This window comes from Paramormyrops kingsleyae, chromosome 1 (genome assembly GCF_048594095.1).
Source record: "Paramormyrops kingsleyae isolate MSU_618 chromosome 1, PKINGS_0.4, whole genome shotgun sequence".
Classification (NCBI taxonomy): Eukaryota; Metazoa; Chordata; class Actinopteri; order Osteoglossiformes; family Mormyridae; genus Paramormyrops; species Paramormyrops kingsleyae.
The window spans coordinates 17987753-18001471 of record NC_132797.1 but is presented as its reverse complement, the minus strand read 5'-3'; the positions used below and the strand labels follow the sequence as shown (position 1 = coordinate 18001471).

The following is a 13719-nucleotide window of genomic DNA, read 5'->3' as shown; positions in this document are numbered from 1 at the left end:
CGGTTCGTAATGGACCTGATCACCACCCAGGAAAATAACCCTCATCACAAATATTTTCCAAGCCCCACCCCATCCTATTGCATTTCCTGAAAGCTCTCGTTAGCAGCTTACATGGTTACATGGACCTATTCACCCGCCCGGCCACCAGTGTGATAAATTACTAGAGATGGGCCGTGTAGCTGGAAAAGTTAAGAAACCTTGTTGAAATCCATTGCATTTATACAGTCAGTAGCCAATTTATTACACTTTGTGGAATTATTAGGCAAGTACTATTCCTGGATATAATAGTGAAAGTGGCACAGACTAGAATTTGAACTGTTTTGCTCCATGTATATTTATTTAGAGAGACTAAATAAAGTAAATCACTTGATTAGCAGTGTGCACAATTAGATAATCAGAAACAGTGGATTTTTTTTTTCTCTTCAATATCAATGGAAATATTTAAGTTTTATTGATTCTATATAAGGAATGACAAATTATTGTCCATTCTCTACAGTCTATCAAATTTAATGTCCCGTATGGCTACCTTCCTTCTCAATGACTATCATGAGTCTATTGAACTAGTCACGTTTTTGGTTTGATCCAGTCCTACAGTATATTAGCTGAGGCACCTAGGACTGCCTCCCAGACACTGCTCTGAGAAGTGTATTGCTTGCTATTTTTGGTAACTCTCACACTTTAGTAAGACCCAGTAATTCTCAATCTGGGTTAAGCCAGGCTATGAAGGGGGGCAGGTCACAATTCAAGCCTTTCTTGGCAAGCCCACTTCTTGTACCAGTTTGATAAAGGCATCTTCTATAAATTTCTCGTAGATCTCGTAGTTACCTGTTACACCATCAGCATGTCGGAAAAGTCCTACTATTTCATAATTGATAACAGCAGCCCACATCACTCTACTACCTTGTTGGCACTTATAGGTGTCCAGCCACTGGTCCATCCATCTGTTCCAGCGAGTCATTCTGTCCACAAAGCATTTGTAAAATCTTGACACGTCTGTGCCCATTCTTGACATTGTAGCTTTTGTGCCTTATTGAGTGGAGGTCATTTTTCAGCCTTATTGACTTCAGCAATGTCACATTGCACACTGCACCTAGTAATTCTTGAGATTCCATTCAGTTTGAAGTTTTGAAAAATGTGGGCATTTGTTACAGCGTTGCATGTCTGAAGTTCATGTTTAAGTTTCTCCTTTAATTTGGCAGTTAATTTGCATCTTTTCCCTACATGCTTTTTCCATCCCCTTTGGTTGTTGGCCACAAAACACTTGAATGTATTGCAATCATGTTTTAAAACCTTTTGATTTCAATTTCAAAATATCAATTGTTTGGCACTTTTTTTTTTTTTTTCCGCATACCTAAATTGTGTGTAGCGTGAGTGCTGGTAGCAGACAGTGGTTCCAGCATCAGGAATTTTTGTCGTCATTATGTCATAAGGTACTGTAAGGTGCTGCAGGGCTTGAGGGCCCTGGAAAATCAGTCCTCAAGATGTTTAACAAGTTCAGGATGTGTTTGATTTTGGTGTTTACTGTGACATTGCTCAGCACTGAAAATACAACTACACTTACAGGAAACAAAAGTACCAGTTTGTACCTGCGAGGGTGCACTCACTTGTCACTAGGGCTGTACCCTCAAGGGTCTGCCAGCTTATGTTCCTCAGAGTCAATTTCTGTACTTAATTGTACCATTAGGGGTACATTGTTTGTACCAGGACTGGGCCTCTTTTCTGACAGTGTAGTTAATGTGGATTTTCTGAGGGACATTTAGCTGAGCTGATATGATCGCATACTGAGAGTGTATCCCAGCCCTCAGGTCTACTCTGCCTGACCTGGACAACATGGATTAGTTATTGGCTCTTAGTCATTAAAGGAAGCTAGAAGTAGTTGATTAAATGAACAGTAATTTAATTCCTATGCCTATTTCTGGTTTAGCTTGCATAGAATCTGACGTTATGTAAAAGCAAACTGACTGCAATCATAATATATTATGGTTCAACAGGCTTGTATTGCAGTTAATTAAACCAACATCCCCGACTGGTTGTTTTGAATTTAGCACAAATTATTTTTTTTTTAATTTCCTCAGTCGTCATGATATAAAAAAAACCCCCACCAAATTAAGACTCATATTCAATCATTTTATACAAAATGTCCATGTAAACAGACAATTACAAAATGACATGTAAGGTTACATAGAATGTCGATCGTAAAAGCAACTTCAATTGAACATGCTACTCAGCCATAAGGGTGGCGTCATTCACTCAGCTCAAGTGGAGTGTTACAATAGTTCCATTTTCAGGTAAGATGAGATTTGTCTATGCAATATTTCACTGCATAATGTAGGCAAGTAGTCAACTGTATATCCATTTTTCAGATTACAGCCATCACTCTTCAGAATCACTTTTCCAAACAAACACCCTGAGCTTATTTTGCATTGCAGACCTTCATTTTGGAAAAGTTGAATTACTCTGTTGCACTAGGCAAAGGAACTTGATACCTAGAAGTAATCATGACAAGGATTCAATTAATACTTAAAAGGCAGACAAAACATTAATAAATACATTCCTGTTAGCATGTTTTGCTGTACAAAAATGTAAAAAAAACAAAACTGCTAATCAACCATAATTCACTAACATTTCACATAGATCAAACCTATCATTCTCCAAGTTCCTTTAGTTTTTTTCCATTTTTGAGACTTCAAAACCATAAATCGCTAATTCAGGACCTACACTTGATACTTCATGTGAGGCAGTTACAGACTGAGGCAGGTCCCAGCTAACCCCTGCTGTCAGACAGCTGATTGGCTGGGAAGCACAGTACAGCCACATCCCAGGTGCGAGGCGTGCCGCTCACCCGCACATTCACTTTCCAAGCACTGGTAAGTAGAATCCAATTCCAGTGTGGTTAAACAGAAAATTTGTTGAGTTGGGTCTCCGTATGGAGCACTCATTCTTAGCATGCCCCACTTCCTGTGACCTTAAACTGACAGCAACCTTGTTTTAGTGGAGGAATCTCCTAAATATCATTCCAGAGTATAGACTCTGGGCACCAATGAGGCGACTGGCCTTCATTATTAATGACCTGTGTGTGTCAACATGCAAGAGTGGCAGTAGAGTACTCCATAAGAGATAGCAGCACCTATAAGTCAGTCCCTGAATATACTGGGATAATTAAAAAAAGAAAAGTGAACTGTGCACATTGGAACTGAGCTGCAGTGGATGAGTCGTTATGAAGCCCTACAGTCCAGCAAGGCCTAGAAAAGCTACTCACTAAGCAGACAGACGTCAGGTCAACACAGGACATGTATCATTCTTTCATGAAGGGTGAATGTGTTTGTGGAACACATACTTGCACTTTGACCTTGGATTAATTTTCCATTCAATTCTTTTATTCAGTTATTCTGCTCCCAGTTTAATAGCACAGTTGAGGTTTTTCCAACTCGCCCCACACTGGGCATAATCACCTCAAAGCAGTAGAAATGCTCCTCATATACAGCTTTGGTGAAGGCAGTTGTTGTCCTATCACACTGGAGGTGTGGCACAGCTGGTGACTGGAACACCACTGATGTCTGTCACACTTGAAGGTGGTGGCTAATATGGGCCACTGGAGATTCACCAGTCAAGCATGAGGGAAAGGGAGAGGAAAGAGCCTTTCTTCTCTTCCCAAAACAGCCCACCTAACTCAGTCTGTATCCTTTCTCTACACTGCAAGCATCTTCTGACATAAAACCTTCATCCGTCGTCATCTTGAACAGAGCCAACTGGGTGATAAATCTTGGAATTTATGAAAGGTGGGCTGTCAAATTCTAGAATGACAGGGGGCATGCTGTGGACTCTTAGTGGGTCAGAACACCAGCAGACTCCTGGAAGTAGGACAAGGGCTTGAGGAGTGTGCTCACCATATAGGACCACAAGTCATTTGCCACCTGGGACTGAGCAATGAAGATATGCCAGACGAAAACCAGCAGGAGAGTGTTACAGGTGTAGCAGATGTTCCTCAGCCTGGCCAGGACATAGCAAGAGAGTTAGGAGGCTTTGTATTCAGCAATAAACCATGCACAGCATTTTACAATTGGGGTTTTCTAAACATAACCAAAAGCTTTAGTTATTCAAAGAATATCAACAGCTGGTAACCACGTTAAGATCCTAATAGGGAGTAAAATGTTACCGGCTTTTATCCATGAATGATATGCCTACTTTTAGCAAGCCATTAAAAATTCTCCCACATTATAAACAAATAGGATCATTGACACCCCATATTGTATATGGAAATTAGCCATGGAGAATAGCAGTGAGGCTAGTGGAATTCTGGAATACAAATGTTCACAGAGAGGAAGTGTGTACTTACTTCTTCAGGTGCTGTTTAGCTGCTGGAATATCTGCCATGTCCTCATTCAGGATGTACTTCTTGGCACCTATGCAGTATTTCTCCATGTACTCTAGCCAGTTCAAATGGCCAACATCAAAATTAAAGTTCTGTGGGGCACATCAGATTAATGTATTGAGGATTATGGTCCAATATTATGTCATTAATCACAAATTGGGTTGTATGGAAGAATCACACGCACTGCTCTCACACATGATCATCACATGAACTTCATAACCATCTGTCTATAATACTTCTAGCTCAGTCTTCCACTCCTTTGTTTCCTCCATTCTCTACTCAAAAGGCTTACTTTGAGACTAGCAAAATGGGTGTGTCTGAGGCCTTTTACAAGTGCTCAAGTTTATCCTTAAGGCTATAATCATCCATTTGTCTTTCAAAACCACTTATACAGTACATGACTGATGAAGATCCAACTTCTATAAATGAATTTTAAAAAAATACAAGAGTTTCAAAAACTTAAAACCCCTCGAAACCATGAACTGGCAAATTGGAAAATTTAGTGTTCCTAACTGTTAAAAGCTATGATGAGAGGAACATTCCCTACCTGCTGGTCCTCAGCACTGAGCTGGCCCTTCAGCATGTCCAAGTTCTTGGAACTCCAACTCCACTGCCTGACAGAAAAGTACTCCAGCAGCCCAGCTGCCTTATGCAGCTTCTTGTAGAGTTTCATCATCCTGGCGAATGGGGTCACAAGACATTTTAACATCTTACTGAATTGCTTATGCTTTGAGATATGCATGCTTCAAAGAACATTAACAAGATATCCTTTGAGTAAATCAATGTTCCTTTAGCAGTGCATGAGCATTAGTCAACAGGAACCTAGCAGTAGGGTTGTAGCAGATACCCCTATACTGTCAGGGTGAGACGAGTTATATTTTGCTTACATTGGCTCGTTTCCAGATAGACGTAGGTAGGTGTCATAGGCCAGTGCAGGGACCTTGTGGGTGAATAGATTCCAAAACCGATTGCTCAGGTAACTAGAGGTGAAGTTTGCATTTGGCCTCCGAAAAGCTTTGTCCAGTGGTATCTGCTTAAACGTCGACATTACGCTGCGTTCTACGAAGAATAAGACAAAGCTTCATGAATCTGCTGATTATTTAAAATTACAGAGGATTGTAATGCTACCTACCTAGCCACCACCAGTACTGGAGAATAAATTCAATTTTATCCATACACCACATGAAAGGAATAGTTTCAAATTCATGTACTTTTTTGCCAGCAGGGGGCAGTCATATCATTATTGATAGCCACTGATAATCATAACTAACTGAAGTCCGCAACAAGCCTTTAGGAATGTTGAACTCAGAATGAATATTGAGCTAAACAAATACAGTAATACCTCGGATTGCGAGCATAATCGTTCTGGAAACGTGCTTGTAATCCAAAGCACTTATATATCAAAACGAATTTTCCTATTAGAAATACTGGAAACTCAGATGATTCGTAAAAAAAAATATTAAAATGATTCATACAAAATATATAGCAGAAATACAGAAAACAAATTAACCTGCACTTTACCTTTGAAAAGAATTGTGGATGGCGTGAGGGAAACGAAAGAGGAGAAGAGGAAGGTTATTTTGTAGGACGACTCACTATAACTAACGGAATCACTGCCATCTGTTGGCTCACTGTAATCTTTTTCTTTTTGTGCGACTTTTACAAGGAACCTATCCAATGACAGTCGCTTTTGCGGAAATGTGACATTGCATTGTCGTTAAACAGATTCATCACTTGCACTGCTACACCCTTATTCAGGTGGTGTTTTTCTACTACATTTTGACTATACGAGTGAGGCACGCCGACTGAGACTGAGCATGGGAAACGATTACCCACAATCCCACAGAGAGAGAGAACAACCATTGGCTCAGTTGTGATTACGTGACGCTAGGCAGACAAAGCGTATACATAATACTTGTATTGCAAGAACTCGCTCTATCAAGTTAAAATTTAAAATTTTTGCTTGTCTTTCAAAACACTCGCATACCAAGTTCCTCGCAATCCAAGGTTTTCCTGTACCATGGATACTATGTACAATAAGAGCCCATCTCTGCACCAGGCAATTTATAATTATATAATTTATAGCAACCTATCCAGTTTGTACTCCTCAAAATTATGACATGGTCTCACTACTTAAGCCTTTCAGCAACAATAAAGAATAGGTGCTGAATGTACATACTGTAAACATGCAGTTCTTCTCATTCGAAAACAAAGTCCTCCATTTGAATGCACCATGGCCTTTAGCCAGAATCAGACACAGATGCACAAGTTTAATAAATAAACTAAGGACGCATTTCCACCACACAAAATACGGTACTTCTGGTATGGCACTTTCACTTTTCCATTGGCTTCCGGTCAAGTACCAGTAACAAAAGTTCCAGTACCGAAAGTGCCAAACCAGCTGGGGTACTTCTTTGGTACTTCAGTACTTTGAAGTGGGACTTGAAACACTTTGTAGATTAGAGGCAGGCTATTAGCATAACCAAACACACAAATAATGATAAACGAAGTAAAAAAAAAAAATGCAATTTGGTCGTAAGAACACACAATTTTGTTATAATAAATATTGGGGTATTTATAAAATAAGAGTTCATAGATTTCTCACAAACCCGTCTGAGTGATTTAAACGGCAAGGATGAAAATGATTACAATTGAGAAGGTATGCAGTGCTCCTGCAAAAGCAGTGGGGGTAATCTTTAAGCTGATTTTTAAAACATAAGAATCTATAAAAGGAATAATTAAAAATGCAAAGCTTGCCAAGTTTTCCTCCCCTACAACAGAGTAAAAATATTTTAGCAAAACTTTAACTCACATGCTTTAGACCTAATGTCTGTACAGAATTGAAAGAAAAAAAGTTGCGTTTTAATATAGCTGACTAGCGATGTAAGAATTGGCTGTGCATAACATGTAATGCTGGTATTGATATTGCACTTTATCCAGCCCTATAATATACTACAGCCATTTTTCAAATTCAGTACAAAATACCCTGCCTCGTTTTGTGATGTCATTCAGCACCGGTACCAGTTTTTACACCAGTGGAAAACTAACACTTTGAAGTACCATACTTTCTGTATTTTCAGTGAAGTACCAAAAGTTTGGTACCTGGTGCAGTGGGAAAAACACCCTAAATGGAAGACACTTCATAAAAAATAAAAAAAAAGTCAGAATCATTTGGAAGTTTCGATTTACATTCTAAAGGAATAAAAAGTTCAATGGGTGCAATTCTTAGTAAATATCAATAAGTCTGAAGATAACAACCAAATAAAACTTGCTTAAGATGACAGGTTTGTCAGAGTTTAACACAGTCAAACTCACCTATGTCTCCCCAGAGGATGGGGTTGACACCACCTGTTGTGCAATTGTAGACTAGTGTTGACTGTGGTCTGAAAGAGAAGGGCAAGTGAAGATAAATACTCGAGGACCATGAAGGAAAAAAACTATAAAATTAGGTTCAAAACTAACTTGCGAATTCTAGGATATGGGAAAGAATTACTTTTTTTGAAAGTGACATTTTATGTGTTAATCAAGTCATTGACAGATGCCTTAAGGGAAAGCCCACTCAGTGCCAGCAGAAGATGCTGAGGTTACTTCTGGTTTGGGTCAAATTTCAAAATGAGACCACAGGACATTACTCTACCTCTGCACAGCAGTATACCACCCGGCAGCCAGCATAAGGTTGATGACCACGTCAACGGGGATGATATCAGCCACAGCGTTGTTGTCGGCCATCATAGTGCGCATGACACCCTTTCCTGCCTGAACACCCACAGACAGAACACCAGGAACATTAGTCTGAAGAAAACCTCAACAGCACAGTGCTCCACAATACTGCCTGCTATCTCGCACATACTTACTGCCACTAGGACTCCACTTGGGCCATTTAGGTTGTCAATCCAGCCCTAGAGAACATTAGAAGGAAAAGTTCTACAAATGCTCTAACATAAGCCACTTGACAAAACTCCTGAACCCTAGAACTTTGACATCATGTGAATATGGGACATGGTCTTAGGAAGGTAGGTGAGCGTAAGGTTACATAAAGAATGGTACTTACAGGGAACGGCTCCCGCCAGCTGGCCACTATGATGGATGGCCGGACTATGGCAGTATTGAACTTTTCACCATGCTGGTTGACTATGGACTCAGCTAGAGCTTTGGTAAAAGTGTAGGTGTTCGGCCAGTCCGCAAGAAGACGCAGTGTGATGTCATCTACAATGCTGTCATCCATCCACCTGCATGGCCATAACATACAAATCTTATATCTTGTGCCTTTAAGCACTGGGTAACATTAGTCTTCATTGCAATTGATACCCAGTCTAACTACTAATAAAACCACACACACCTATAATCATATCTATCTGGGAACCACCCATTAATTTCTATGGGAACAATGCAAATGCTAACCATGACAACTTTAACCCCTACCCAGCCCTAACCTTAACCATAGGTAACCAAACAAAATAGAAGTGTTTTTGCATTTTTAGTTTTTTGATTGTGGTCACAGATTTTTGGAAAATCAAGTTCCCAGGAACCTGGTCCCCATAAGGTTAAAAAAGGGTGTTATCTGGACCACACACACACACACACAATGCTACAATGATGTTAAAAATCCTTGCCAATCTTGAGTATCAAGACAAAATACATAATTTACAATTGGACATATCATAAGTATGGCTATACAGCTACGTGGGACCAGGGGTAAATTATGTCATGTCTGAGCGGAACTCACTCTAGAGAGGAGAGGAGTATGTTGGGTTCCACAGGTGAGGGATAGACGACATCTTCAATGTGCTTGTGGTTACAGTGGGCATAGGCAGTGGAGATGTGGATAAAGGCCTCCAGCTTGGGCATGTGCTCGGCTAGGCCTAGGAGCTCCTGTGTGGCTGCCACGTTTAGCCGCAGGGCACGTCTGTTGACGGCAACAGAGCATGTTATACTCAACACACCCCATGAATGTGCTGTGACATTTAAGCAGGTCCCCACACAAAACATTTCCGGCAATTTAAATGCGTCACCTCACATCCAAACAAGATATTTGCATATGTATGTGTTTCTGGAAGAGAATAAAGCCTTGCAGCACACTAAATTTACAATCTTTCAGACTGTTTTTCTATTTAGAGGAAAAGACAGAGGATATGTACGTTTTAAGAAGATTCAGATGGACAGAGATGCAGTGTGTTTGTGATGCCGACTAGGCAGAGTGACTCACTTAAGGGGTTCATCGAAACGGATGGTAGCAGCACAGTGGAAGATGACGTGGATGTGAGCTTTGAGCATGTCCTCATCTTCAGTACTGAGCCCAAGTCCGGGCTGCATAAGATCACTGCTGATTGGTACGAACTTCTGCTGGAAGTCAGTACTGACCTCCTTCAGCTTGGAAAAGAGCTTCAAGACAAGACATACACTTTACTCACATTACACAACACTGAAGGCTCATCAAAAGGCACAATCATTGTCATCAAGAACACACCCGAAAAATACATTATGGACACAGAGCGCAAATCTCAAAACCAGAGAACTTAGATTCCCTCTGCTTAAAACTGAATTCATTATAAGCCAAATGCTCAAAAAGAATCATGGAGGACTGCAACTGAGGAATTAGTGTACAGAGTAGTGGTATTCAGCTGATACAAAGCCCAAATAAACCACACCAGTCACAATCCAAACAAGAATATCTAAGCACACGCTTGCACAATAGATTAATTCTTTCAGAATGATGGCCAATGACAAACTAAAATGCATCCATTGTGAATGACGAGACCACAGGAACAGCTCAACAATTACAGAAAACATTTTAAAATCAATTTCTATAAAAACCAAGGTTGCAACAAAGTACGCCAAGCATGAATTATTAGTAGAAGGATGGTTCTTTGTGTCAGTTTTGTTTCAGCATTTGGGAGCAGACGTTTGTCAAAGAAAGTGCTTCACAACGACCGTCTCATTCACACTCTCAGGACCATGCCCTGCTCTTCAGGAGCAGACAGAACAAACAACTGAAATGCATTGAGGAGTTCAAGGCTGACGTGCATATAAAATGTAGCTACCCCCCCCATTCATTAGAGACCAGTGAGAAACCTCACAAGCTTAGAATTAATTTACACGCCATCTTCTGCTTTAGTATTTGAATTCTTAATATTTTTATACTTTACATTTCTCTTCATTAGAGGAATCCCTGATTCCATAGATAAATGCACCACATCTCTTTGGAGATTTAACATACTTTCATTCCATTTAGAAAGCAACACTACTGCACTTACTAATCAAGTACTTGTCCTAATAACTTCTGAATGTTGTTTGATGCGTTTAGAACTGTATACACTGTGCGGAAAACTGCTTTGCACTGCCATACAGCAGTTTGTGCAAGTGAAAGCGTGAAAGTGATCTTCGTGTGAGCCATCATTCAGGGGACTCAAAAAAGAAAAAAAAAATAATAATAAATCTCCCAAGCAAGAAATACAAGGTCAACATTCCAAGCTTCACAATTTGTAAGATGGTTACAGAACAGGGGTTGGGGTAAATTGGTTGCTAACCTTGGATTTCAGCATGTTATCAATACGATCTTTAGGTGACTGGTTGGCCTTGGGCCTAACCAGGATGTAAAGGGCATTGATGTCAGGGCAGGAACGCAGCAGCTTTTCCACCAGGACCTTTCCCATGAAACCTGTAGCCCCGGTGATCAGGATGTTCTTCCCAGCATAGAAGTCTGCGATGGAAGCCATGTTGCAGGTCCGTCTGTCCTGGTCTCGATTTACACACCTGCAGGGTTAAGCATTTTTTTCCCCTCAATTTGTTAAAGCAAAAATGCATGTAAACAAATGTTTACTATTTCTCAAATGGACAATTCAACTAATAGTCCATAGAGAGAATCAACACCATCAAGTTTCCCCCCCCCCAATCTTCCCAATTTAGCAAGGACAGTACAGGCTGCAAAACTAGCATGGCTCATACTCTCTCTGAATCATGTAATTTGCCCATTACCATCACTGCAGGATATCTGTCTGCTGTGTGAAAGCATACAATAGGAACCCACTGCGCATCTGAACTGAGGAATAGTGTTTCATACCAACCGGGGTGGGCGGGGGGGGGGGGAGGCACTGCCTTTCTATGACAGTGCTACCTGCCAAGTAGCAGTACATACAAAAGGAAGACAGACAGGTAAAACTGGGTCACAAATGTGTGTGTGTGTGTGTGTGTGTGGGGGGGGGGGGGTGACAGTTGCACAACGTGCTATTCAGATGCTGATTAATGCCACATGCACGTCTTCCAAGTTTCAGGGTGGATTTTCACAGAAGTATGTCCTGGTTCAGCTGGTTTTGGGAAACCGCGCATGACAAATAGCTGCTGAACGTACACTGCACCTAGCCGTGCATGATCACATGGAAGCCATCAGAACTACGACCCGCACTGCCAGGCTGACGGATAGAGCACCAAACCAAAGACCGTCCACTCGCTACAAGTCAGTTTAGTCATTTCCCTCAGAAACATTATAGCTACTGGCAAGTTTTTCCATAAGAGTCAATATGGAAACTAAAACCATCTTTTAAAATGAGACTCAACCATCCCAAACTGGTCTACATGTAGCTATGTTCCCATGCAATTACTCTGCAATACAATGGCACCAAGCCATATGAGTTGGTAATTCAGATGCCAGTCAAGCTGGTTGCCCATAGTACCATTAAACTGAGCAAGTCATGTTAGTAACTTCTGTTCTTATGTAACGTGACACTGCGCAGGATTCCTATAACATTACATGAACACTCAGCCCTTAAAAATGCCTCTGAAGGCATTTAGGCTTGAACAGGGAAATGGAAATTCCTTAGTATTACACCACCCAACAGTACGCAGCTTTACCTTACACACAGTCGCAACCGTAAATGTTTTTAAAGATAATACTTTACCACTGCTTATACAGGCCAAATACAAATTCAGTACAGGATAACCACATTAATTTCACAACATCCATTAAAACCTAGAGTTACAGCCCCTACGTCAGGACCAACCAAAACACAATCCAATGAATCAGACTTCCTAGATGAAACCACTGACCATCATTGCTTTATTACTTCTAGTCCACAGTGCTGCCTGGGCAGAGAGCTGATAGCAGCGTATAGAACCGGCTTGAGCAGAAAATGAACTGACCAGCAACGCTTAAAAACAGCCCTTTAGTGATCGCCAACATGCACACGGTAGCTTTAAAGTATAAAACTATTTAAACGATCGTTGTGGGTCGGTGTCTTTCCCAGACACGCGATTTCGCTTAAATCAAAGCTTCTCAGACTTGTTCCTCGGGGCAAACAAGTTTTCCGTTGTTGCGGGTGTTTTTTTCCCCCAAGATACCTTAATCCATCTAGTTAAAAAAATACAGATCTAAAATGCGCATCTTAATTCAAAGTAATGTTTTTTACGAAACGGAACAAGACTATGAAGATACTTTATCGCCATAGCCTATATACTATAATACTTTTATACAAGTCAATGTTTGTGACTTCGCATATCAAAAACGTGAATACGCGCAACACTATTTTGTACAAAATAGACATTGAAAAAGAAAAGTCTAGCCGTTATTTAAATAAAAGAAATTGTGACCACTACTATCGACGCACTCGTCAACTCATTCAAACACAATCGAGTTAATTTCATTCGGGTTTAGATCGCTACCTAAACCAAATTATGGACTTTAACATTTGAATCACGACCATTCCTACCCATTATAAACACGAAGTTTCACCGGCAATCTCAGTTAATATAGCACATTAGACCTTGCCTTCCTATGAGAATAAAAACAGCCACCGTCCTTACCTGCAATCCCGGTTAGGCTGTGTAACTGGGATCTCCTCCTGAATGCGGAGCCGAGTACGGGGAAGCCGAATTTTGTTGGGAGAGGGCGTGTATTCCCCCCTAATTTAAAGAACACACCCTTTCCCCCCACACCTGCCCGTACGACAGGAGCACGGCGATCTTCCAAAGTCTTCAAACGGAATTAAGTACTTCGCTTTCTTTCACATTACGCGTTTCATTGGAATCTGGCATTTTAGAAACACTGTTATTGAAGAACTGCTATTTGTTCTATATAAATTAAAGGACGAATATTGAAAGGAATTTAGAAAGATGATTATTATTTCAGACCGCTTCTAACACGGCAAAATGAATATTTGCACTTTTCCCTCAATCCGTCTTTATATGGTACTGGGTCGCGGAGGTTATATTTTTTATTTTTGGAATTCCTCTCAGTTTGAATAACAAGTAGTTCATCCTCTTTCTTTGGACTCTTTGAAAACTAAGTTATTCGTACCATGTTCATTTAATAAACTGAGGAGACACAACTGAAACTCTGCCATAAGCTTCCCATT

General features: G+C 40.5%; 1 protein-coding gene across 3 annotated transcripts; it reads right to left on the bottom strand.

The window, feature by feature from the left end:
• Positions 1–2113: 2113 nt before the first annotated feature.
• LOC111847009 (fatty acyl-CoA reductase 1-like) lies at positions 2114–13407 on the bottom strand. Of its 3 annotated transcripts, none has more exons than XM_023817818.2 (13): positions 13169–13407; positions 10900–11125; positions 9579–9754; positions 9099–9278; positions 8424–8601; positions 8227–8271; positions 8010–8128; positions 7688–7755; positions 5260–5431; positions 4920–5049; positions 4337–4464; positions 3888–3990; positions 2114–3794 (listed from the first exon to the last, which is right to left on the bottom strand). In XM_023817818.2, the coding sequence occupies exons 2-13, from the start codon at positions 11086–11088 to the stop codon at positions 3771–3773; spliced, it is 1512 nt and encodes a 503-aa protein (XP_023673586.1). In that variant the 5' UTR covers positions 11089–11125; positions 13169–13407; the 3' UTR covers positions 2114–3770. The 3 variants fall into 3 exon arrangements, with proteins under 3 accessions (XP_023673586.1, XP_023673587.1, XP_023673585.1); XM_023817819.2 differs by having other exon boundaries at positions 2114–2486; positions 13169–13406; XM_023817817.2 differs by having other exon boundaries at positions 2114–3990; positions 13169–13406.
• Positions 13408–13719: the final 312 nt, after the last annotated feature.

Bases quoted from the DNA above. Each gene is read 5' to 3' on its own strand.
- LOC111847009 (XM_023817817.2), bottom strand. From the start codon at position 11,088: ATGGCTTCCATCGCAGACTTCTATGCTGGGAAGAACATCCTGATCACC. The intron at 5,050-5,259 runs GTAAGCAAAATA...CCCATTCGCCAG, and splicing joins CTATCTGGAAACGAGCCAAT to GATGATGAAACTCTACAAGA. The intron at 4,465-4,919 runs GTAGGGAATGTT...TGTGCCCCACAG, and splicing joins TCAGTGCTGAGGACCAGCAG to AACTTTAATTTTGATGTTGG.